Source organism: Harpia harpyja, chromosome 8 (genome assembly GCF_026419915.1).
Source record: "Harpia harpyja isolate bHarHar1 chromosome 8, bHarHar1 primary haplotype, whole genome shotgun sequence".
Taxonomy (NCBI): Eukaryota; Metazoa; Chordata; class Aves; order Accipitriformes; family Accipitridae; genus Harpia; species Harpia harpyja.
This window is the reverse complement of record NC_068947.1, coordinates 52,461,032-52,487,826: the sequence shown is the minus strand read 5'-3', so window position 1 is coordinate 52,487,826 and position 26,795 is coordinate 52,461,032. Positions and strand designations below refer to the sequence as shown.

General features: G+C 47.1%; 1 protein-coding gene and 2 long non-coding RNA genes across 12 annotated transcripts in view; 1 reads left to right on the top strand and 2 right to left on the bottom strand.

Moving 5' to 3' along the window:
- FAM131B (family with sequence similarity 131 member B) overlaps positions 1-9,418 on the bottom strand; it is a 33,786-nt gene extending 24,368 nt beyond the window's left edge. For 7 of the 8 annotated variants that reach the window (XR_008236379.1, XR_008236378.1, XR_008236380.1 and 4 more), the window contains exon 1: positions 9,257-9,404. Coding sequence is in view for 1 of the 8 variants with exons in the window: in XM_052794939.1 (XP_052650899.1) it covers positions 9,257-9,284 (28 nt within the window). In the remaining 7 variants the exon portion in view is untranslated. Of the gene's footprint in view, positions 1-9,256 lie in introns of all 8 variants that reach the window. The other variant, XM_052794940.1, reaches the window with a different exon arrangement.
- Positions 9,419-10,151: 733 nt separating this feature from the next.
- LOC128144773 (uncharacterized) lies at positions 10,152-25,669 on the top strand. 2 transcript variants are annotated; one of them, XR_008236209.1, is made up of 3 exons: positions 10,152-10,797; positions 19,443-23,917; positions 24,040-25,669. It is a non-coding gene; the product is annotated as an uncharacterized LOC128144773 (long non-coding RNA). The 2 variants fall into 2 exon arrangements; XR_008236208.1 differs by having other exon boundaries at positions 10,153-10,797; positions 15,623-23,917.
- Positions 14,599-26,781, bottom strand: LOC128144772 (uncharacterized). 2 transcript variants are annotated; one of them, XR_008236206.1, is made up of 5 exons: positions 26,680-26,781; positions 18,000-18,670; positions 15,907-16,100; positions 15,086-15,128; positions 14,599-14,777 (listed from the first exon to the last, which is right to left on the bottom strand). It is a non-coding gene; the product is annotated as an uncharacterized LOC128144772 (long non-coding RNA). The 2 variants fall into 2 exon arrangements; XR_008236205.1 differs by lacking the exon at positions 14,599-14,777 and having other exon boundaries at positions 15,040-15,128.
- Positions 26,782-26,795: the final 14 nt, after the last annotated feature.

Sequence of the window (26,795 nt, the reverse complement as noted above, 5' to 3'; positions counted from 1 at the left end):
AGCTCCCCAAGGGACATTCTCTGGATTTATGCATAACATAATGCTGTTTCTCATTTTATTCTCTGTTCTTTTCCTAATTACTAACATTTGATTGGCATTTTTACTGGTACTGAGAATTAAGCTACTCATTATAACCCCAAGATCTCATTCTTGCATGGAAACAGTAAACCCAGAACCTCCATCACTGCAAATGTAACACTAGAACTGCTTTGCCTGTGTGCATCATTTTACATTTATCTACATCAAATTTCACCCATAATTTTAACACCTAGTCATTTGATATTGTGAAATCCTTTGCAAATCTCTGCACAGAGCTTTTTGTTCGCTCCCCCAAATGATTACTGTCATTTATCATACTTGGTTACTTCATTGCTTACCCCCTCCTTTTTCATATCATTAATGGATATGCACAAATCTGAAAAAATATCCCTGTGAAAACTGACCATTTCATGCTCATCTTTGTTTCCTATCTTTACCCAGCTACTTAGTAATTTCAGGAACTTCACTTTCATTGAACAGCAGATTCATGTCTTTAACAGCCTGGGGTGAGTGACCTTTACAAACGTGCTTTGCAAATCCAAGTAAACTATAGCCATTGGATCTCCTTTGCCAATATGCTTGCTGACCCCTTCTAAGACTTGTAAGGTGTGATATCCCTTAACAACAGTAGCATTAACGCTTCCTCAGTATACCTTATTTGCCCATGCATGCGCTAAGTCTGTTCTTTAGAGTAATGTTTATTAGCTTGCCTGCTAGGCATATCTTGTTTACTAGCCTATAGTTTCCCAGATCTCAAAATCATTTTAAAAACTGGTATCACATTAGCTACCTTCCAATCTTCTTGTACCAAAGTAATTGGAAGGCATTACAAATCGTAATCAGTAGTTCAGCTCTTTCAGCCTCAAATTTCTCCAGAAGTCTTGCACGAATACCATCTAATGACTTGTCAGTCTTTTGTTTACCTGCTCTACAACCTTATTTACTGATCTGGCTTTGATCTGAAGCTGATCCTCTGACACATCCCCAACAAGGAAAAGTTCCACAGGATAAAATTCCACAACTTGCTGCACAATGAACAGATACAAAATTGTTCTTTGGTTTTTTGAGGTTGGCGGTGGGGCAGAGAGGGGTTGTTCTGCTATGGTCTTAATCTCTCCGAGTCATCTGAAGCCTCTTTAGTAGTAACATCATGCACTAATTCCTCCTAATCATTGCACAAGGCAAATTACTTGTCTTTTACAGGCTCTTTGAATGGCTCCTGAAGTCAACGTTTAATTTGCCAGCCTACACACAGGGTTAACTGAAATCCCTGTTACTACCGAGTCTCCTGCCTTCACAGCCTCTTTGATCTTCCTCTGGCTGTCACCATCCTGGCCAGTGATCGTAAAAGGTCAGTAGTATAATCCCTAAAACTGTTTTTCCCCATGTGGAACGTCAATCCACACGCTAGCCATTTGGATCACCAAACTATTTTCTCCAATTTAGTTAAGAAATTTTGTCCTGAAACTTTCCCCATAAGCGGTGTCTGATCAGCATCTGTGGATACAACCACATCTTCCCAGGATATAGAAACTACGTTGTCTTTAAAAGTCTAGTATACTCCTGGACTTGAGAACTTGCAGCTTAAACTCACAGAGAAACATCCTGATCACCTAATCTGACCTCCTTAAAGTAAGAGAGGCTAAAGGTATTCCCTTTGTTAATTATACTTTATGTTGCTGTGCTTGAAATAGAGCTTTTTTTTTTTTTTTAAATCTTGATTTTTATGTGTTCAGGTGACAGAGGACTCAGTACAACCCCTAGTAAATTATTCCAATAGTTAAGTATTTTCACCATTTGATTTTTTGCCTCATTTCCAATCTGAATGTATCTGCCATCCTTCCGTTGCATCTTAACTGTTTTCTGCTAGGTTGAAGAGTCAGAGGGGTTTTTTCTTCACTCAAATGCTTAGAGACTGTCATCGAGTCTCTTCTGTAAGTTTTTATTCATGGTTCCATGTTTATTTTCTGGCCATTCTTCAGTTTTGCAGTACTTCTCAGAGTGATAATAATAGAATTAGACAAAGTAGATGAAAAATATTTTTTTCACAAGCGCCAAATGCAGAGAAAATATAACCTCCTCTCCTCCTGTTCAATATTCAGCTCTTAGTAGATCAAAGAACCACATTAGCTTCTTTGGCTGCAGCATCACAACAGTAGCTGTTGATCTACTGATTATCTGTTCAGATATCTACAAGCTTTTTCAGTGTGACTGCTTTCTAACATAGAGCTCTGGTCTTGTAAATTCTGTTTACACTCTGTCATTAGATATATACACTCATATTTGGTTAGATTGAAACACACACTGTCTGTCAAGATTCAGTACTCCAAATGAATCAAACTGTTCCATATCAGTGATTTATCCTTTTCATTTGTATTTTCATTTTTAGCAGTTCTTCCAGTCTTTGTAGATTCTACCAAGTTTACCAGTATCTTACATTTCCCTCAGGATTTTGAGCAATATGTTAAAATCACATGGTACTGACAACTGTATTGAGAAATGTGGGATCACATAAGAAACAAGCTTTTCAACAATGATCCTTTCTTTGTCACTATTTTGCTATCTATTGAATTTTGATGCACTTAAAATGTACTGTATTCATACATTATTCACCAAAGAATCATGTGGTACTAAGTTGGTTGCTAACTGATTAGTGTTTTTATCTTTTACCAATCTAGTATTTTAGATCCATTACCATGATTGTAGGTAAAGGTACTTCTATCACAGAAGTACTTAGCTGCAGGGAGTCTCGTAAGAGTCATGCAATGAAATTAGCTTGACAGGATCTGTTTTGCATAAACCCATTCTGACTGGCATACTGTCCTTCTAATATTTTATTAGGAATTTTATCAGACTGACAAAATTAAGTACCTACGTCATCTCACACTACTTTTAAAGTTGTAATAAAACCCCAGCTTTTCACTTGCAGATCTCCCTCACTATTTCAAAACTTACCAAAAAACAAAGCTTTGACTTTTTATCTGACTGCTTAAAAACTCTTGAGTGCAAGTCACCTTGAATTGGCTGGTTTAAGTATCAGTCTAAAATCATGGCGGTTTGCTGTTGGAGAGCATATCCTTATTAAATGAGCTGAAAACTATTTTTCTCCTACTTCCCCCCAAGAAAACAGGTCTAAAATATGTATTGATTAGTTCACTTTTTCTACTTCAATACACGTCAGTCTATAAAAGTCAGACTCCCAGATCTATCGTGCCAATGAAACACTATTCATTACTTCCATTTTCCCATCAGCTCCTTTGTAATTTCTCTCATAATTCTCTCGTATTACTGCCCATAAGAGTTCACAAAGTCAGTATGTTGTCCTTCAGTTCTGTTCCTCAAAATCTGTCGTGCTGTCCACACACACACAAAGTAGTTTTAGGTCAATCAGCAACATGCCAAAGACTGTTTTCTTACACTAAAGACCACTGCTGATACACTTATCTTGCACATGATTTTAGTATGGTTTCCTTATAAAGCTAAGCTTATGCAATCACGCTTTTTGTTAGCCCTGTCCCCACAACGACTTTGAAACCACTAGCCTACTTCAGTAACCCTGACAAGAGAGAGAGGCATCTCAGAGATCACCAGTTTGTAAACACTTCACGGCAACTGGCTGCTAGGTCTGGGAGACAGCCTCTGTTCAGACCCTGACTGGCAGAAATAAGTTCTTATCCCAGAGCCCTTCAGTTGAGTTTTTAAAGTGATCGAGAGAAGAAAGGCCAGACTGGGAAGAAGTAGGAATAATGAAGTGAGACCAAGCACAAAGCAGTCTGATCTGGAAAGAAAGGTGTCCCTTTGTCCCTCTGTTCTCCTTTGTCTCTCCCCCAGGTGGGAGAGGAACAAGATACCTGGATGCCCTTCTTCGTGTATTTACCCACATTGCCTATAAAATGGAGGTTTCTACCCAGAGCTCTGTGCTCCTTCCCCTTCCACCTGTGTGCACCCAAGTAACTGAATCCATCCCTAATGCCATGACTCAGTTTCCTTCTGCATTAGCATTTCCTCTCCGAGGCTTCTCCCTCTCTTTTATTGCTTTTCGCTGACTCGCTCATATGTTGAAGGTGAAGGAGGGAGGAACTGGACCCTGGGCCCCTGGATACGATGCATGTATGCAGACGGGACATCTCACTTTTTGACACTCCAGGTGCATAGACTACACTTGCCACACCAGATCTCCCTCCACACACCTTCAGATCTGGGGGGGAGATGAGTAAGGAGAAAAATGAAGGGGATGTTCATGGATTGCTCCAGCTGCTTACCCCCCCTCCCATCAGTCTCCTATCCTGCTCCCCCTCTGCTGAATCTGAAGCGGCTGGATTAGAAGTGGGTCGTCTCTGGCTCCGTTTCTCCTACTGTGGCTGCCATGAGCCGTTCATTTACACTTAGTACAGCACATCCAGTGAGAAAGCAACACAGAAAGTACATACTCCTCCCTCTGACAGTACACTGACCGTTCCTTGTAGAGGGGACTCCAGCAAGCCAGCTAGCTGGCTTTGCAGGTCAGGTTTGACCCAGAGATTGATAAATGAAGAGCACTGCCTTTTCCATTCTGCACGGCCAGTGACTGATCCTCTGTGCAGGAGCCTAAACCAGCTATCACTTGAGCTGTTTCTTGCAAAATTACCAGACCAAAAAAACACGGGGAGTTCAGCTGACAGCTGGGGTTATTATGGCGAGGGAGTTTGTGACACATGGTACTCTCAGTAGTTAAAGCGGTGATGGGGGGGAAGGTATAGGAGTGTACTAACGACATGGAGAAGACCTGGGGTCCTCTGGCAGAACAGGAGCAAAGCAACGGGTCTGCCCTGACTGTTGTGGTTTAACCCCAGCCGGCAACTAAGCCCCACACAGCCGCTCGCTCACTCCCCGCCGGTGGGATGGGCGAGAGAATCGGAAGAGTAAAAGTGAGAAAACTCATGGGCTGAGATAAAGGCAGTTTAACAGGTAAAGCAAAAGCTGTGCACGCAAGCAAAGCAAAACGAGGAATTCATTCACCACTTCCCATCGGCAGGCGGGTGTTCAGCCATCTCCAGGAAAGCAGGGCTCCATCACGCCTTAATGGTGACTTGGGAAGACAAACGCCATCACTCTGAACATCCCCCCTTTCCTTCTTCTTCCCCCAGCTCTATATGCTGAGCATGACATCCTATGGTCTGGAATATCCCTTTGGCCAGCTGGGGTCAGCTGTCCCAGCTGTGTCCCCTCCCAACTTCTTGTGCCCCCCCAGCCTCCTCGCTGGTGGGGTGAGAAGCAGAAAAGCCCTTGGCTCTGTGTAAGCACCGCTCAGCAGTAACGAAAACATCCCTGTGTTATCAACACTGTTTCCAGCACAAATCCAAAACATAGCCTCATACCAGCTACTACGAAGAAAATTAACTCTACCCCAGCCAAAACCAGCACACTGACTCAGAAAGGCAACTAGTCCAGGCTTTAGATCCTAAGCATAGGATCACAGGATAATTCAGGTTGGAAGGCACCTCTTGAGGTCCAAACTCCTGCTCAAAGCAGAGTCAGCTATGAGGTTAGACCAGGTTATCTGGGGCTTTATCCAGTCTGGTCTTGAAAACCTCAAAGAACGGACACTGCACAACCTCTCTGGGAAACCCTTTCCAGTGCCTGACACTCCTCACGGTCAAAAAGTTTTTCCTGATATCCAGCAAGAGCACCTCTAGTTTCTCTTCCCCCACACTGCAAAAGTACTATTAGTTTTTAATTTCTTGGAATATTTTCCCACCATTTTATCACTTCACAAAACATGTTTGCTGCAGGCTTCTGTGCAAACACATGAAAGAAATCAGAGACATCACCGGAAAAAAACAGAGAATAATCTTGAGCTTAATAGGCTTGAGCTTTCTATTCATTTAAATTCATTCAAGGAATTAAGAGAGATCTTGTCACACTAGTCAGAACAGCCAATATTGGGAGATGGCTAAGCTGCGGTCAAAGTAACACTTGCAATGCATTCAGACATCTATGCAGGCCCAAAATTTTAAATTTGGCTAATTCAGTTACTGACAGTAAGCAAGCTGATCTTTGCATTTAGTTGGCACTCAGATATCTACAAGTTCCCAACTGGATTTTGCAGCCTTACCTGTCCAGCAATCCCAGTGAAAACCTCCTTCGCATTCACTGAAATTGAGCCCCAGCTACGACGAGAGTCACTAAGCAGCTCTCTGGGAACCATGATGGGGTAATTATCACCAGCATACAGACCTGACTTGGAGCTATTATCAGAGGCAGAAGCCAGCTGCACTGCTCATTGTGTAATTGCTATCATGCCACGTAACACAAAGCACATGTGTGACATTGAGGTGTGAGTGGGTGCACCTGTGGCGAAGGTGAGTGGGTATCAGTTTAGCCTCTTAAGATCACTTTTCAGCTTTTTTCATACCCTAGGAAATCCTAATCTGATCATTGCCATTGTGATTTCTGGTGTCCTCTGTAAGACTGAAAGATGTTACATGACTCCATTTCAATTTTATGCATATGGAGCTGCTCTGTTATGACCCTCTCAATTACTTTTCCCCAGGGAGAAATAACCAGAAAAGTCATATTTAGGGAAGAAAATGCAAAGTTGCACATCACTAAACATGTGCAAACTATGACATCTAACTAGATCATAGTAAAATGTCCCTGCGGGAGATGGAGAAATCATGTGGCTTGCTTAAAACTGGAATGGAAAAAGGCCCGGAGCAAGCTCAGGGCACAATCCTGCGCCGGCCCTTGTGTGGTGAATAAACTGAATGTGACTAATTACAAGCTTTCTATCACTAATTAAAGCCTCCCAAATTCTGAGTTCAAGATCTGCCACATGCAAATTCCAAGGTAAAACCAATACAAGCATACCACCCTTCTTCTATCTGTAGGACCTGCCTGGTCTCGGGAAGGCAATACAGAGCCTGCATGTTGAACGAATTCTGCAAAAATCTAACCAGACACACTATACAGCAAGAACACAAAGCTCTGCTCGTGCTAGGGTGTTAGTTTCCAACCACATCCTAGAGCTCAGACCTAGCACTTAAAAGCACTGATTTCCCAAAATAGGTCTGAAGAATCCTCCCAATAACTCCAGGAAGGCTGGAGTGAAAAATCTAGGCTGCCAAGTAAGAATGGTTCTGAAGAAACCTCCTTAGGTCGAGGAGTCCAAGTAAAACTCAAGGATCCCATCTTCGCCCAGTCCAGCCTCTAGGACTCGAAACAGATGAAGCCCCTACTGAAGCAAAACAGCATCTAAGTTTCACACGAAGCAGGCATCAGGCGCTATTACTACATTCATGTCGGACTCCCATAGAGATTAGAATCACGGTTGTGCAATCCCCCTTAACACACACCTCCGTGACACGAGGTCAAGGAAAATTCCTCACTTAACTGTATAAATATGTCCCGAATGTCCACTGTGCTCTCACCATCTAGAATGAGCATATATTGCATAAACAAAAAGTCACGATGTAGTACGGAAAGTCCAATACCTGTACCATTGAGGTCTATATTTAAGGAGTGCAATTTGCAGACAAAGCGAATTTTCAATGATCATTATCCTACCATCATTTTAACACATAGATGCTCTTTTATATTTTCATCTATGCCCACACAGCCATATGACATTTATAAATATATATATAAATATATATATATATATGAGAATGATATTTGCAATAGCAAGGCTTTTTTGTAACACAGATGCCAGGTCACCCATCACAAAAATGCTGCCATGCATAGGAACAAACACCTGCGTGGTTAAGTACGACAGCTTAACCACATTTTGGAGTGGAGACTGGATGCTAGGAGATTCGTGTTTGTTCGTTATTTGAACAGTGTTGCGGGGAGAGGGACCAAGAACTAATGCTGCTAGTTCAGCCACACGTTGATAAAAGGGGTATAGGTAATTTGCCAGCTAACAGGATAATAATGCCCTCGGCAGTGTGCACGCATGGAGGATACGGGAAAGGGAGGAGAGGGAGGCGATACGCAGATCCAGGTGAGCTTGATGAACCTTAAGGGAAACATTGCAGTGATCTTTGCCATGCGGACATCACAGAAGACATAAGAGATTTCTTTAGGCCATGAGGATGTTAAAGAGCGGTAAGAGGCATAGGCTAGATGTGAGAATTAAATCCCAAAGTAGAACCTGGCGTCTGTAGTTTAAAGTTTGCTGCTGCGGGAGTAGTCAGTTCCCTGGAAGCGCTCACCAAGGGCTTTACCATCGAGCCACAAAGTGTCACAGCACCAGGCTTTGACAGGGTCCCTCAGATTTACTCTGGGGAGGTGGTTCAACTCCCTCGCCCTCAGAGGTTTCCTCTTCCCACAGATGCCACAGCGCCCGTGTGCTTTGTGGAAAGGCTTGAGAGAGAGAGACATGTACTACCAAATGAGCTGCCTTTTTCTCTCGGAGATTGTTTGGGTGGCTTGAATGACACATTCCCCACGTAACTGACGTCTGCACGCATGGTTTGCACAGAAAGAAATTTTCCTGCGGGGAAGAAAGTGTGCCACAGGATGCTGCTTTTACCTGTAGAGACCTGTGCTTGGGGATCAAGGGATCCCTCAGCATCTGCATGTGTGTAGGAGGGGAGAGCTGGGTTACATAGCCTAAAGGCTTGGGATCCTCTGCTGTAAAATGCGCGTGGCCCAGCGGAAAGCTGCGATTCCTCCCGCCGCGTCCCCTCGCAATGGCTCTGCGAGAGGGCAGGGATTCAGTTTTGCCTGCTGTTCTCCATTGGAGTCTTGGCAGGGGGAAGGGGGAAGAGAAGAAGACGTGCGGATCACGCAAACGTTCTGTATTCTCGGATAACAATAAACCGCTCCCGAGCAAAGGAGGAGGCGGCCGCCTGATCCCGATCCCGATCCCGATCCCGCTCCGGGCGGCACGCCCCGCACCCACCCCCCCCCCTTCTCCGGAGCCACCGCACTGACCCACATGTGCCGCGACCTTCCGCCACGGGTGACACGGGGAGACGTGTCCCCCCCCGGCCCCGGGCATGCCCCGCAGCCCCGCTGCCAGCCCCTAGGCCGGCCGCCGGGGCTCCGCGGGGGACCGGGGCAGGGGGGAAGGTGGGGAAGGGTCGCGCGTAGCTCATGGCGCTGGACGGGCCCGGGGGGGGGGAGAAGGGGGGGGTGGGGGCTGCGAGGGGCGACCCGCCACCCGCCGTGCCGGGGGGGGGGGGGGGGGGGGCCGCGGCCGCCCGAGCATCCGCAAGCGCCGCCAACGCCTTACCCACGGTGCGGGATCCGATGCAGCCCATCACTCCGGCGGGGGCTCCGGGGAGAGGCGGCAGCCTCGGCAGCGCAGGAGGCGGAGGAGGAGGAGGAAGGAAGGGAGCGGGGGAGGTCGGAAAGGAGCCGGTCCCTTTCAGCGGGAAACGCCGGGGTGGCCCAGCCGGGACCGGCGCGGGGTCATGGTCAGGTACGAGCGCCCGCCGGGGCGAGGCGGGCGGGAGCGGAGCCCGCGGGCCGGGCCCTCATCTGCCTTCGCGCTTTGTTCCGCTCCGCTCCGCCGCGGCCGCGTCCCAGCCTCCGCCGTGGCTCCGCCGCCCGCTCCCCCCTCGGCGGCTCCCCGACGGGGAGGCGGGCTGAGATTGGGTAAACAGCTCCGGCCCGGCAGCGCCGCTCCGATTGGCTGCCGGCCTCCGCGGACCGGGGAGGCAGGGCCGGGCCGGGCCGGGCCGGGGACGGCGGCGGCGGCGGGGCGGGGCGGACAGGTGCGGGCGGGGCGGGGCGGGGTGGGGCAGGGCGGGGCAGGCGGCGCGGAGGCCCTCCGCCCCTCCCTCCCTCCCGCCCGCCTGCCGGCCGAGCGGGGCGGGCACCGGCACAGGTGAGCGGTGGGGGGGCAGCGGAGGCGTCCCCGGAAGAAGAAGCGAGGGGCGCGGGGGATGCGGGAGGCGGCGGAGGAGGCGGCGGCGGCGGTTTCCCGGTAACTACACTTGCCGACCCGACTCAATTACCGGCGGCCCTCTAGCGGCCGCCTCCCCCGGGGCCGGGCCGGCCCGCTCCCTCGCTCTCGCCGCCGGTGGAGCCGGGGCGGGCGGTGCAGCCCGGGCGGGCGGGCGGTGCAGCCCAGCCTGGCCCCCGGGGGAGCGGCCCCGCCGCAGCCCTGCGGGGACGTGCGGGAGCCGCCGAGGTTGCGGGAGGCTGCGGCCACGGGCTGTGAGCGGGCGGGCGGGCGGTGGTCCCCTCCGTGATCCGTCCCCTCCGGAGCCGCGGGGAGCGGGGGGCTTGCCGCGGGGCTCCGGACCGAGCGGGGCTGCCCTCCCTCGTCGCCGTCGCCCCGCGTAAAGGGTGAAAGCAGGCAGCTGCACCCTGCGGGGAAGATCGTAGAGGCCTTCCCCGCTGGCACGGCACGGCAGGGCGGCGAGAAGGGATCGCTGCAGAGGGAGAAGGCGCTGGGGGGGCTGCGCCCGTCGCGGCCCCCCGTCTGCCTCGCCGCCGGACCGCGGCAGCAACAGGCAGCGTCCTCCGGGGCCGCCGGGCCGGCACCGCACCGCGGGGTCCCCCCCCAGCCTGCTCCGGCCAGCTTCGCGCTCTGAAACGCTGGCGATTCCTCCCTGTGCCTTTGTGCTTCCTTCAGCCCAAAAGCCTCGCTGATCTCACCAGCTTCCTTCCACCAGGCTCTAGTAACAGCGAACTGAATTTTGCTGATCCCAGACGAGCCATTTTGTTCTCATCCTCGGGCCTGGCAAATTCAGGGTTTGTCTGCATTGCTGGGAAGTCACTTAAGACAGCTGACCAGCCCTGATTAACAGCAGTAATGGGGAGTAGGTAAGTTCATTCATTTTCCCATTCACAGAGTCAGCCTAAGGAAGGAATAAAAAAAAAAAAATTTTAAAAAGAAAATAAAGACGACTTTCACATAGAACATATTTTGCCTGGCCCTCCAAAACAATAAGCAGGAAGTCTACTCGCGCAAAGTCAGTTTACAAACTAAAATTTGTGTGGGAAGGACAGGGCCGGAAAACCAGATAGCAGTGTCTGAATATATGCCGCTGTTGTATCTCTTCCCATTTTCATGGTATTGAAGATTTACCAAGTATGGTGAAAGTGACACTGCTGAAGCGTAAGAGATCATGGGTCTCCTGTCTGGGTGCCTGAGGCCAGCCAGAGTCTGCTCCGGTGCTGTAATGCTTCTCACTGGGTACAGCACAGGAGATCTCTGCTGAGGATGAAGTTTTTCCACAGCTGGAATTCTTTCCCCATTTCACTTCTCCTTCTACCTCCCCCATATATTTCCAAACCTCTCGGTTTTCATCTAGTCTTTTTGAATGACTCACTGAAGATCTTTTTCCTGATGTATCTGTACTCTTGAAACCTAAGTTGTAAAAATGCTGGGAAACCATAGATCTGGTGGAACTTTATGTTAACCAGAGGGGTTCTGGCATCTCTGAAAAGTGGATCCGAATTGACTTCCAGGGCTAAATGCAAGGAAGGGGGAAACAAAAGCAAATTGGAATGGGAAGAGTGGTATGTGAAGAGACAAGGCCTGTCTCAGATAAATGTTTTGTAAGTTAGTGGCTGCCCAGCCAGCTGTTGTCATCCACAGTCTCCTGTAGACAGATTGATCAGGCCAGCTGTCCTCGGGACCTGTTTCACCACAAAGCCCACCAAACGGCATTTGCATCTCATCCTAGCCTGAGAAGATATATTACTGACACAGCTGTGGGCAATTTCTTTTCTTCTGTTCAGAGAGATTCTGGTTTCATTTTAATCCCCTTCTCCCCCTCACCCACCCACCCAGTCTAAATCTGTTCCTCTGTGAACCTCCTTTCTGCACTGCGAGTGATCTCTGCTGTGGGTTCCTTTCCAGTGAAGACTGCAGGTAGGTCACATCATTGACTCTTGTTACTTTATTCCCCCTGCGTGATGCTTTAGCTTGTCTATCACTTTGTCTCAAGCTCAAAGTCATACGCCAGGGCCTAGCAAGCGCACATTTGACTTTCATTAAGCTACAGTATCATCTACATCGCTCTGCTCCAACTTCTGCCTCAGGGTGTGATTCCACAGACAGGTGAGCAAGTCCTAGCACTTACCTTGCCTGAAAAGCAGCTTTCCAGTTCTTGATGGGTTTGTCTGCTGCTGCTTTGGTGAGGTGGTAGTTTATACAGGGATCTGGCAAGCACCCATGCTGCTGCAAGGCAAGCGTCAGGCATGCACAGCCGAGAAAGAGAAGTGGAAAAGAGGAGGGTTATACCCAAGTGTCCATTCATTCACTCCACAGAACCATTGGCCCGTCTCATGGGTGTCTCCCATGTGCTGATGCCACAAGCTTGCTCCTTTTTTTATTTGGAATCAATATCACTTAGCTGCTGGAAGCACGACCTGTCTTGGCACGTACAGCCATGCTTTGTCTGCCATTTTTAACATAGTCGATTTAATCAAAGGATAGACTCTTCACCATCTTTTGGTTCTTATTCATACATTTATTCATTATGGACCTTGTGTACATAAATCTCCATATTTAAAGTGAATTTCATTCTCATTAGAAGTTGGGAAGACTTCATTAGACTATCAGCTATCAGTTTTCACACAGTTGCTTGGCGTCAGTACGTTCCATGCAATAGGGAGCTCATCATCAGTGAACAGTTTCTAGTTCTTAATAAGCCAATACCTAACTTCTACTTCCTAAATTTGGTTAAAATACATTTATCATATAGTAGCATAAGAAAACAGTAGGTATGTTACATTCTGAAGAAATATATGATTTCATGAGAGTATGATTTCATGAGAACTATCATGTAGGAGGGAAGTGACAGGACTGAATCTTTAAACAAGTGACTGAAACAGAGCATAAATCTAGCTGTCCCCCACAGTTTTTGTCCTTGCTTTCCCTGAGCAACAGTATTCCCACTGCTGCTGCAAGGAACAGGAAGTAAATGACGAAACATAAACTGTTTTGTTTTCTTTGAAACACACTTTCTGACAGGCTCTGAATATTTTCTCTAAGCATCGCAGGTCCTTTCTTAAACAGTGAAGCTCTAATTTCATGTAGGAAATTGTGTACAAAATAGGTTTTGTAAGTGCTGATTTAAATGCTGGTCTGAAAGATCTTTGTAAGTGTTCATACAGGGTCAGGAGGTGGAGACATTTAAGTATCTAGAGAGAGAAACATGGATAGATGCTTTACATAGCTGGCTATCTCGGAAGGAGCAGTAGGAAACAGCCACTTGCAGCCTCCTAAATTATTTGTATGATGGCCGAAATTATGTGCCCCTTTGCTTATTGTAGAGCTGTAGTCCTCCCCCTCCACAGCCCCTGTTGTGAGAGGCATGCTGGGCAAGAGAGGGAAGAACGTGGCTGTGCTCGAGCTGTCATGGGCTGTAGGTTGCTGCCAGTAGGAACTTTGGTTTGCAGAGCAGAGCTCCAGGGCTGCCCGAACTAGGTCAAGGATGCTGCTGGTGGAAGGGCAACATAAAGCTCCCTTGACCTCTTTCTCTCCCCACGCCTGCACCTTTGCCGTGAATGCAACAGAGAAATTGACTGAGATGCCATAATCAACTCATTAAGCGTGTGCTCCTAGGTGAGAACTACCTGGTTTGGGGGTTGATTGCCAAGGTGAGCTGGGAACAGAGAAGGATCCGTGCCTCCAGCAGTCTCTTCCCCCCACCCCCTGCACACAGGCAGAGTGGTCATTCTAAGTCTGAGCAGGGATTGGCGGGGGGGGGGGGGGGACATAACTTCCAGCAAAGCTAAAGGTAGTGACCTCGTGCCCGACGGGGGGGCTGGTAACAGCACACAGCAAAGCGCTTTCAGAACAAGCACTGGTTTTTAACAACTTGTTCCAAATCCACACTGAGGCACCTCTGTCGTAAGCCTGAAGACATGCTTATGCTGTAAATTGTTAACTGTTTGTTTGGTTTTTTTAAGAGATGCCTGTTCAGCATTGTTTATCTTTTCTATAAGCCATTGATGCATCTATTAAACCTATTTTTCCAGATGTTCCCTATAGCTCTATATAAATATAAAGATCTTATAAATTATAAATACTGGAACAGCTTCTTCCTAAGAAATACTGCTTATAAAATACAGAGCTATTGTCACTGTCTTACCTGCTGAGTAAATTTATTCTTTTCATCAATTAATTATCAGGGATGCAGATTATATCACAGTAGGTAATGTGCCCCTGCCATCTCCCATAGCTGCCATTTAAACCAGTTAAAATGAAAAAAATTACCAATAAAAATCTTGCCACCTAATGTTCCACTTTCAAGTAAACATTGCCAACCCCCAAATAATTTAAAATGTCTTCCGTCTATCATTCATCCTAACATCAGTTCCTGTCCCCAGAGGTCTCATTGGCAACCATGTCTATCCTCCCATGAAAAGGCTCTGAAAAATGATTGTTCACCACCTTCTCCTTCCCTGATCCTTTTTAAAATCCTTTTTTAAAACCCTGTGGCCTGACCAACCACTATCACAGAAAGACACAGAGAAACTTCCTACGTGCTTCTTTGCAAGATGTGTCTTCAGCTGTGGAAAATATATAGAGGCCTGTGAAGTTCACAAGTAGGAGCTGTTTACAAAAATAGTATCTGTATCAGATCTATAGAGGCAGGAATCATCCTCCAGGGACTGTTGCTCCAATATGCTCCTCTGCTGGCCTCCTGCCACTGGCAGTATGGATTCCCCAGTAAATGCTGCTTCTGGCAGAGATCGCTGTAATTGCTTCATAGAAGTAATGGAGTAGATGCCACATGAGTTAATTCTACATCAAGCTGTATTAGCTACTGATAGGATTTTCATGTGGACTGAAAAGGAAATGAGATAGCAAAATGACTCATACAGTTCGTTCTTGCTCAGAGCTCCTTCGGTGCAGGGGACAAACAGAAAGACTTTTTATGAGGTTCAAAGAATGAAAAAAAAGGAGTGCCGATGTAGTTCAGATCCTGAAAGTGGTATAGCTTATCTGACATAAGTGGAAGGCTGGGTCCTTTCAAGCTGGGAAAATGAGGTTGTGTGAATCAACTGAAGATTAGAAGGGACAATAGGTGGAGGTATAGACGTAGGGTATGTTTGCATTCGTTACAAGTTGTGATAGAAGTGTAGGTGTGCTTACCTACACTCGCATCTGAGCAAATGTAATCTTGTTCTGCCTGCACCTAGAGGTCATAAGAAAACTTTATGAGAGTGTATTAGTTAGTGCTGAGACAGAACTAATCAACCCACGCCCTCAGTAGTGTATTTATCAAAAAATCCTCCTGCGTATTTTGTCCCATATTGCTGAAGAGAGGTAATGGTGAGCACCAAAACATTCTTTTTCCTCTTCCCCTGCATGGTGAGTTCTCAAACTGACCTATGCTGCCAAAGTAGAGACACAAGCTTTGGATATCCTGGCATCATCTATTGGAACCTGAACATTGACAGAGTGTCCCAAATTAAGGACAATCTTACTCAGAGAAATGAAATACTTTGATGTTAGCCAGATACCTTAAAAACACACTCATTTCAATGCAGGATGAATTGTTTTAAAAAATAATATTCTCTCAGCATCTTCATCCATGTTTGATTTTTCTCCAGAGTCATGCAGAAGTATCATGTTCTGTTCTATATATATTAAGTAAGATCTCATCTTTCATACACTTCCTATTTCTAGACTTTACAGAAGACAGAAAAGGAATTTACCATCTGGAACTGTGGTGGTGCGGTTTGTTCTGTTAGCATTTCACCAATGCCTTTGTAGCACACTGACCTACTGCATGTGATGATACATCACCTTCCATTTGAGCATGCAGAACTGGCATTCTTTGGAACTGCAGCTCAGTACCGAAGAATTAGCAAGTCTAGCCTGCTTCATCTGTCACAAACTTCACCCACTCAGCAACACCATTCTGGCGAGTACCTTTCATAAATCTGTTCTGCATCCTCATGTGTCCTTACCTTGCGTCTGAACCAGCTAAATGCCTGCTCACGCGGAATGAGACTGGAGGTAGGCTGGGCCATGCTCTGAAATTCCAGGTTCTTCTGCCGTGGCCTGGGGCTTTTCCAGTGGCACGTGAAATGGGAAGATGAGTGAGTTCACAGGTAAGGGAGTCTTTCCCACTCCCTCCCTGCCAGGAAGGGCTCAGCAGATGCTAACAAATGAGGCGGAAAAAAGAAAGGAAATTCCAGGAATGTAAGAGAAAGGGAACTCGGTTAATCTCTGGCAGTCACACCGAGAGTGCGCAGGTTCCTCCCCATCAGGTAGGTAGTGTCACAAGGGGAGGTCTGAGGAGGTGGCTTTGGAGGGTCAAAAAGGGTATGTGGTATGCACTAGGAAAACACACACCACCAATGACATAAATGTGAGGTGTATAGTAGGGTGCAGACATCTTCTGGTGCAGTCTGAGTTTTATTTTGCCTTTTTTAAAACATTTACTTATTCTCTACTGAATGTCTTGTTTCCAAACAGTGAAACATACAGCAGCTACTTCTCCTAAATGTCAGCTGAATCTATACTAGTGGTGTTGCTCAAACTGCATTTTTAAAAATAATCTGCAAGCAGTTAATGTGCTTTTTAAATTCCCAGTGTTATGTAAAAAGCACAATATTTTTAGCCTTACAAAATATCAGTTGTCATCTCCTCACTCCCTCCCTTTGATATATTGGAGATGGGGGAACTAGAAGCTCATAGAAACTGTAGATACTCTTTTAAAAAATAAGGTTTTTTTTCCGCAGTGTGGTTTTGGAGTTATACAAGTCTTAATAAAAACATACAAAAATACCCAAAACCTTAAAATCAAGTCTGAACAAAGAAAGTACTTCGTATTTAAAAAGCTAGCAAGTCTGTCCTCACTGCTGAATTCTTATGTCTGGAATAATGATAGTATAATGTACCCAGAAGCAAAATACCGACTTAAACTGTTCACTCATGCACTGACAGAATGGCCCTCATATTTAAAAAAATATCCAGAAAGTACCCTCTGCTATATAACGTAGAGTACACAGCTGCTGTGAGTAGGCTCTGGCAAATCAACATTGACTCAAACTATTTTTGGAATCGCGTCAGGCCTGCTGCTGTTTCTGGAGGATGTGAATACATCTACCTGCTCTGCTGCTCTCCATAAGGAATATGGTGGGATCCAGAATGCTTGCCTCTGTGCTTATTTGGAGGTGACCTTTCTGTTCCCATCTGTGTTTACAAGCCTTCTGAGGTCAAATGTTTTCACCTGCTGACAACTGCCTTAATAAGCACATTTGAGCCTTGCTTCTTTCTGTGTTCTCTACTGAAATTTGAGGAACAGGATCTCGGAAGAGGCTGCCTCGCTACCTTTTCTTCTTACCGTCTTGCAACCCTTGACATCCTGATGGTACCCAGGTGCTTCTGGCTAGGAGGCATCCCCTACCAGAAGCAGGCCAGGAAAGAAGAGGATCCTGTCCTCAAACCCGTTGTGATCATAGCTGATCCTTGAAAGAAATCCCCTGACTTCCTGGGGTTTGTGGCACCAATGCAATTCAAGAGATGGCCACTAGAAACTCCCGGAATAATAACGTTTATTGTCGCACCGCACGGTATATGGAGGCATGTGTCTTGGTACTGGGCTAAGGCGAAGGCCCTGACGTCCAGCTACAGGAAAGTACAGGAGAGACAACAGCCACCAGTCTGGGCAGTGTTATGTCCAGCAACCAGTATCCCTGTCACTTCCCACACATACGGAGTGCTACTGCCTTGGAACAAAGCAACCGTCGGGTAAGCGTGCGTGCTGGCCGGTGCTGAGGAGGGCCTTCTTTAGCACTGCTGGCAGACAGTTGTGCTGGTTTTTCTTAAACCTGGTTGAGTTCGTGACTGGCCAGCAACTGCAGTTGGGTACCCCTGCCGTTAATCACTAGTGGTTTTAATGCCTGCAAGTACTTTTTCATAGAATTGTTTGGGTTGGAAGGGACCTTTAAAGATGACCCAGTCTAACACCCCCCTGCCATGAGCAGGGACATCTTTCACTAGATCGGATTGCTCAAAGCCCTGTCCGACCTGAAGGGTAGCGGCTTGTCCTTACCCAGAATCTTTAATCTTCAGCCTACGCTGTTCTGTCCATGTTTTTGACAGAAAAGCAATTTCAAATGGAATCAAGACATACACTGAGTCAATATATGGGTTTTTTTCACAGTATAGTACTATCACCAGCCATCACGATGTTTCAAAAAGTTTCCCGCTTCTCACAGTCTCACGTGTAGTAGGCCCGTTCATGCGTAGTACGCCCATTCTTACATAGTAAGGCCCTGAAACACAAGGTGCAGTTAATGCAAGAGCATGTCTTCTGCATTTCGGGGGTTCTTAGATTTTCTCTGCTCTCACAGAAGGCTGCTCTTTCTTTTTATCTCCCCGAAGTTGGTTTTAATCTGCGGTAGGTAAGAGAACATTTATCATACTTTCACATTTACTACTTCTTCCTCAGTTTACTGTCGGCTGGGAGAAGGAGTTGAAAATTATAGATGGGAAGAGTTCTGGTCTCACGGTCCCTCAAATCACATGAATAATTGCTATGTTTAGGCGAGTGGAATTCTTCAGGCAGCAACTATGTAACTTGAAATTCCATTCCTTGCTTGGAGGTGCAGGGATTTGGAGAACAACAATTTTCGAGTCAAAAGCTAACACAAATGGAGACTCTAGGACTCTGGTATAATCTGGTAAGGATGCAGCATACTGCGGGCTTCTCATCAGTGTAGGCTGAAAGACAAAATGAATTCTGAGTCTAATGAGAGAGTCATTCCAGTCTCAAAACCAAGCCAGGAGCCTGAGAATATGGAACATGGAAGAGTCAAAAAGAGTCTACAATTTAGCGTCCCTCTAATCTTGACAGCAAGCTAAGGTCATTAAGTTAAATTTAGGCTTTTGGCACTGAATGGCTGATACCTGTCTGCAGTGATGCCAAGTCTGAGGAGTTAGAGGCAATGAACAGCATCAACCAGACCAGACCTTCATCCATATTCTTCAAAACATTCCTCTCGGTACCGAACCATACCCTCTACCCTTCTCTGTCCCATTCCTCAAGAAGACTCGTTTGCAGTGTGTAGTCTAGCCCCTGTGGAATGCCTCCTTTTGAAACTTAGGTGGGAATGGATACAGACAGTATCCCATATGTACGTTCAAATTTGGACCTCTATGCCAATTTCCACTTTCTTGGATCAGGAAAAAAATTGAGCCATTTTACTGCATTGGAGAAATGCAGGCTGTCCGGTATGTCCCAAAGCAAGTGGACAACTGGAACTGACTAAGAAGGCTCCTTCCCTTTCAGGGTGTTACATTGGCGGTTGCTGTGGTTATGTCATCTTGCACTGCTCGCCTATACATTGTTTGGATATAATACGTGGCTCTTGCACTGTTTCAAATTTACCACACCCTTGCACAAATCCACAGTATTTTCTGTTTTACTTCAAAAACATGTTTTCAATACAAATATATCCTTTCTTTTTTATCAAATCTCATTTTTTTTAAATAGGGGCTTGATGACCACCTTGGGAGGACACAGTTTTGGAGACCATGGCTGTAAAGGCCAAATAAGCAGGAAGCAAAAGGATTATTGCGGGGAGGACCCAGCAATTCTTTTCACGACATTGAGCACTGTGTACCAAGGTGTTGGGAAGAAAGCTGTTGGTGGGAGGGCCAGGAAAAGCAACACTGATCCGGAGAAACAGCTTTGTAAATATCCCATTTATTTCTCTTGGCAGCAGCAAGTCTAACACTGTCTCTGAAACCATCAGTCACTCTGCAGAGGACGGTTTGATAGGGCTTTCCTCATAACTTGACCCACCCTGTTTTCATTAGCAGCCTGATGAGATTCTGCTGGCTTAGTTTCCAGGCACCCTTCACTACCTGCTGTGCCCAACTTTTAGCCAGCACTGTCACAGACATCACCTGGGACTCAAGAATCCCAGGGAAGAAGTATATTTCCATATGAAGCCTGAACACAGATGACCTTCATGTAGATTTCAACTGACCAAATGCATACCTAAAGTTGTTTACATGAAAACTGAAGTGTTTTGGATAAGGTTAAAAGTTCCAAGTAACTTTTTTCACAAGCCACGAAAGCAAAGCATCAGGAGGTCTGCCAAGTACCTAGGAGACACGGTCATCATGTTGACCTTCATCAAGGCAACTGGAGAATGCCTTGGTTGAAGGAAATGCATCTCCAGAGACGTGCATCCACAGCTGAGTTCTTTAATGGTATGTCTCGAGCCCTTGCGCAAGCATCTACTACTGACAGGCAGGGATGGCCCACAGTTAAGAGGGGAAAAGCCCTTTGCATTGGTGTAAAGTGGCGGTAGTCAACAGATCCAGAAATTAGGCTATGCCTCTGTCATCTCAGCATACCTCTGGAGAACCCAATGCGCAAATTGTCAATGACTTGGTAATACGAGATGGAACACTTTTTGAGGACCTCTCCTGCATTTTGAACAGTAGCTGTGGCTACTGATCTCTCAGTATCACTTAGACTAGCTACAATGGTGCTGGCAATGGTGGCCTGTAAGTGCTACTACCCTACCCTCCACGGTCAGTGGCTTTCATACAGTGCTTGATCACTTTGCTAGATACAGAATGAACTTAGCACAAATCTTCAGTAAGGCCTGTCACACCCTTATATTTTCAACCTACTGAAAATCATACTCTGCTTGAACACGAGCTCTCTCCCGTAAGTTGTCACTTGCCACAGACTCCAAGCTGCCACTGAAAGGACAGTGCCTCCACTGCAAGGCCCTGCTAATTATCGTGACAACCCCATGAAACAGTCAAAGATTTTTGTCTGGTCTGTAGTCATCCTCTGATTCATACTGGCGGTAAATTCACTAGCAAACATACTAGTAGCCACATGTACTAAACCTGGCAACTGCAGAAAACTTCATATAGCTCCGCACCTCTTGCTTTTGGAAAGCAAGGGCTTGAGGGGCTGCACCTCTTAAAGCTGTAGTCAAATTGTGTTTTACCGTGCAGTTTGTAGATAACATTTCCCTAATATTGTTTTGCAAGCAGACTGTTGGACCATGTGCCTATATTGTCTGTTTGGTTTGTTTGTTGCTCTGCTCCAGGGCCTTCGTTCCTTGATCCTCTACACTGTGTACACACTAGGTTTTGCCAGGACTCCAGGCTGGAGTTAACCAATTATTTGGTTTTGTGAGGCGCAAGAGAGAGGGTAGTTTGCTTCAAGATCCACACCCTATAGATAATGCAGGTGTGGACTACACCAGGCTTCATTCTTCCTGACCAGAACAATCTTCTTACGTATTCCTAATGGACTCACAAGTCCAACGTGCCCTGGCATATGCATGGCACATCTTTGTAGGCACACTACGAAATAGAGAATTAGCAATCTCCAAAGCCCATCCCTGCTTTTCTGGCTATCTATCTCACTTCTTATGCAAGAAAATAATAGCACTGGGATAGAAAGGGGCCACATGGGGACTGGAGTGACCGGGATCCTGTCTCAGGTTAATGTTACTGAGACTGTAGCTCAGCATCTCTGTCCCTCCAGTACTGAGCAGCTGCACCGCATGCTTCTCTGGGAAGCCACCACAGAACTTCTCCTGTTATATGACATAGGAGGAGGCTCGGTATGAGACCAAGGGAGTTGAGAACCTGCTTTTGCCTCAGGAGTCAGGAGGATGTGCCTCAGGAGGATGTGGGGGAAGAACCCTTTTCCAAGGACACGACACCCTCCCACCAACACATATACACACACACTGAAATTATTCCTGGAACTTTTTGTCAAAATCCCCCAGGATGCAACAAGGTGTGCACCCAGCTCTGTTGAGTACATACATCTATTTGATTACACTCGTTTGCAGGAAGGAGCATGGCTTGTTTGTGCCATGCTTACAAGACTACATAACGAAGTGAAAAAAGGAGACTTCTACCACGAGAGCATGGCACTCGGGGGTGGAAAGAGGCTTGCACCACACACAGGAACTCTTTAATTAGCAGGCTGACAGATCTGTTGCTGTGACAGTCAGCTCTGACAAGCAATATTTGCCGCAGAACCGCCAAGTACGTCACCGCTTGTCTTGCTGGTGGCAAGGGGTGGGGTTGAGCAAATGGCAGGGGTACCTCGGAACGCAGAAGTGGCTGCTGTCCAAGCAGAATGGGCTCTGGCCGCCATCCATACTCGGCCGCACACACGGGCATGCCCCAGTCACCCATCCCTGCTTCAGCTGCACCCCACTGCCTTCTCCAGGCCTTGGCTGGCTGCTTGCGGTTTTCCAGAGTTGCGGAACAACTTATACTCCACCCGGGGGAAGAGATACCCGCCGGGCCTGCCTGCTTGCTTCCCTCGTCCCTCAGGCACAGAGCCCGGCAGCACCGAGCGGGAGGTGTGGGAGAGCGGTGTGAGAGGGAGGAATCCTGCCGGTGAGCCAGCCCCAAGAGCCATGGAGCTGCAGGCCTGCCGCCCCGCCGAGAAGCGGACGGAGGCAGCAGCTCAGCTGGAAATCTTGGTGGCAGGAGACAAGGAAAATAGCAGCGGTAACTCATCTGGGAGCTGCGTCTCCTGCCCAGGAGCCCCTGCCATGGCTCTGCCTAGGAAAGACCTGCCAGCCCTGCTGGAAATGGAGCTTCTCCCCTGGGCAGACACCACCCCAGAGCCCTGCTCCCCTGGCTGCCTGGCCACGCTGATGGCATGTCATGAGCTGGCATGACCCAGGTCATACCACAGGGATGCTTAGCTCCCTCCTATTCGTATATGGCTGATCTGTCTCACTAAAGTGTGTTTCCTGGCACAGCAAGGGGTTTTTGTTCACAGCTTATGGCCTATTCTAGTGCTCTAGTCAGGGTAATCTAATTGTATGCGTATGGCTAGAATGGCCTTCTGAAGTACGTACGTATGTTGTGTGTACCATGCAATACTCTTGCAGTGGGATTTGAAGACCTGCAGTGACACTTTCCAGAGATCACGGAGGCTCTCTGTAGCTGCTAAACAGCTCCCCTGCTTGGGTAGGGACACTTCCCAAGTGTGCTTTGCACAGCAGACTCGGTTTTGAAGGGAAGCAGCAGAGAGACACCAGTTGTCTGTCCTGGGTAGCTGGTTGTTCAGGGCCTTCTCCATGAGAATTCATGACCTTTGCAAACAGCATTCCTGACTGCGTGCCAGTTTCACAGATGCAGGAGGATGACTCGGCTCACGAGGACTGGAGGCTCTGCCATCCCCAGCGCAGCTCTCCGCGTTTGGCACCCAGCTGTCGACACGCATCCCACAATGGGGCCGAGGCACTCCAACTTGAAACTGCCGCACGGTCAGGAGAAAGACAGCTCTGCGTACATCACGGCCTCCACAGAGTGGGAGCAGTAGCTGTGGCAGGTGTCAATCTATGCCAGATGTCACCTTTCCCATGGAGAACACCCTGCATGGGGGAGGGAGTAAGGAGCACACCAGATCCTAGGAGAGCTCTTGTCAGGGTGCGTTACATCCGTTGGTCCGTACGGATGCAGACAATTTGCTGCAAGTGGCCCTGCCCTAGACAGCGTGGGCCTAACCTCGTCTGTACCTCTTGGCCTTGGGGACCAAAGTGGACCCACTATATATTCCCAAGTCTTCCAGTAGGCCCAGACATAGCATTTAATACAGCACAGGGAAAGGTTATGAGTAGCAGCTTAGCATTAATCAATAAAACATGGTTAGACTAAACCTAAGTTATACGACTAAGGAAGAATCAGAGACGCAACACAGATATGAGTCAGAACTTTGCATTGGCTAGGAAAAACATGGACTCCTATGTGGCATCACTAATTATTAACTAACTCACGCTGAGATAAAATGGCACCAATTGATCTGTTGATATCAATGGAAATTAGACAGATGCAGACATTTTACATTATTAACACAACTGAAGCATCCTGTCCAGCATCCAGATTGCTTTCCTCTGACCTTAAACCTATTGCTAACACAAAGATTCCCATCTGCAGCTGCCTGAATGCTCTTGAATCTAGGTAGGATTTTTCTGCCCGACAAGTTTAATTCCCTGTTAGTGTTCTTGCAAATAATCCTTCCTTTTGCATTCAAGGACTTATTTTTTTCTTCTCTTACATCTATTTTTATTTTCATTTTATAGGCGCCTAACCACTGCTGGCATACCCCCTCGTCTCAGTGCAGTGCATGAATTTGCCACATCACTTCTGCATGGCATTATTCTTTATTTATTCATTGCATTGCACCGCTGAACTACCAGTGAAGATTCTTTATGTCTGTCTCCATGAAAACTTAGTCTCTCTGAGGTGGGTTCCTTCAACTCCTAAGAATTTCTAAGCTTTGATTTGATGGCCAGTACTGGGACTTGCTTCCTGTCACTCATGTCAAAGAAGTGCCCAGCTAGAACTGCATGTTCTAAATCCCTCCAACATCTGCTTTGTAGCGGGCTGTCATCTCACCCATGGTGCAGAGTAGCATTCACACCAGAATGTACTCCAAAACACCACGGCATGGCACAGCCAAAGCGATTTATGCAGAGGACCGCTGCTAATTCCAGAAGTGACAAGGTCTGGCACAAGCAGCTGAGTATACCTGCTGATCCATCTCTGTACCCAGATAGCTAAATGCCTATTCAGGACTAATATTTTACTTCAGCTGATGAGACTGACTACAGCTGTGTGCATCTCAGGGCACTAATTTCAGTTTGCAGCAGAAAAGCATCTACTCTTCCAAGCAAAGAATTGCATGAAGGAAGCTTGCTAGCATAAGGAGATTGTTACTTTCTTTCCAGAGGAATCAGAACTAACATAGGGAAGTTGGTTCATCTTCATTTCCGATTACAAAAGCACAAACTTTAAATCCACTGTATGACAAGCATGAAATCAGATTAAAGTTTCCCCCCGTGTATTCTGATGTATTCTGATTTGAGAATTCTAGCTTTCACATATCCTACCTGCTAAACACTTCTCTGTTTCGTATTTGTTTCCTCATAGTGAGGAGTTAATACAAAATGTCTAAGAGGGTCTGCCTTTTTCTTTTTCTTATTCTCACTTTGCTTGATCTGCCTTCATGAGCTTTTAACATCACCACATTGATGAGATAATCAAACGTGCAAGCATCTGGATTTATGGGGATGTGACCAGAAAGTATGAGAATGCAGGGTTTTTTTCATATTCTCTCAGCACTTTTTTAATCTCAGTCTGAGACATTCTTTGTTTTCTCTGGAGTCAGAGCTAGCCCAGGGAACAGTGGCAGAGTACTCCAAGGTCAGGCTGATGGTGTAAGGTGCGCTGTCACGTTCCAGAATTCGGTTAGCGATTCCACAGTGAAATCTTTTTAGCTCTGCACTGACATCTTTACCTGAAGAAGAGGGAATAAGATTGTCTGCACTGGCAGTGATAGTGTTAGAAGACCCAGCACAGAGTTATCTTCCTTATCCTGTATAATTACTTTGTGCATTAATCAGCGGAGGTAACGGGGCTGATGCCATGCCTACAAAAGCAGCAGTAACTTCAGGATTATTTAGCACCCATACAAGAGCTATATATCCCTAAGCAATTCACAGCTATAGATCAATAGTTCAATGGTTGCAGCTATGTAAGGAGCGAGATGCTCAGTGCTATGCATTGCTATGGGTGACATTTTCATATGGTATGCAAAACCAAAAAACCTCACAGAGGGCCCAGTTTTTCCAACTGTATCAGCTGGTTAAATAAAAGATATTATCTCTTTGTACAAACCTTGCTTGTAAAATTAAAGATTTGTTTACACTGGACTTCTTAACCCTTGATGAACCTCTTCGCAGAGCTCTCTAATATGAACGTTTTGCAGTAGTGCACACTGGGAGTCTAACTGGTGTGGTTTGTGGCTTATTCACCCACCTATGAGTAAATTACCAGCAGTGAAAGGTACCTGTGTTGATAGGTAAGTCTTACGAGCAGATAAGCCCCGTATCTCCTGAGCATTACGAAATACAGTAACTCTCCGAGGAGTTTGCAACAGCAGGGGGTATGAACCCCAATATTAAGGCCAAATTCCAAAGTACAACGATTGCGCAAAGCACAGGAATTCTGTCTTTATTGGTATCCCTCCTCCCCGAGAGGCTCAGAAGCAAGGAGAAGAAGAAAAGACAGGGGTTGAAGGTGACACGCTCTGTTGCGCTGGGTCAGGCCATCCCCGGTCTAGAGCAGGGCTGAACGCCCAGCCAGCACGGGAATAAAAACAGAACCGATGCGCAGCGCAGGCAACCCAACAAAGCGATTCAAGTGGCTGGTGCTTGATACAAAACGGTTTAGCGTTGGCCTTGCAGCCCGTACAGGGAGGACAAGTCGCTTTTCTGCGCGGCGGAGTCATCTGATGTTTGCTTTAATTTCGGGAGGGCCGGGGGAGCGCCGGTCAGATGCTGCGGCAGCTTCTTCGTGCGAGGAAGAGGCCAGCACTCGCCCTGACTCACCATTTCTTTCCCAAAATCCAGCTCAGCGACTGGAAGCGGAATCAGGGGCCGGGGGCAGCTCTGGAGTCGGGGAAGGCGGGAGGAGCAGGCCTCTCTGAGGGGGGAAAAGGCGGCGGGCCCGGCCCGGCCTGAGGGGCCGCGGCGAGGCGGCGGGAAAACCCCAACAAACGGTTCTTCTTCGTGGCGGCAGGCAGAGAGATAACCCCCCTTCCCCGGAGGGGCTCTCGCTCTCACACACACACGGTGCCCGCCCGGGGCTCCCGCCGCTGCCCCAGCAAGCCCCGTCCCCCGCCGCTGCCCGCCTTCCCCCCCCCCGCCCCCGGCCCTTACCTCATTGCCACATTCCCCAGCGAGTGAGCTCAGCTGTTCGCGCAGCCTCTCTCCTTTTATGGTCAAACAACTTTGCCTGGGCGAGGCCTTTTTTTTTTTTTTTTTCGCGAGTTGGT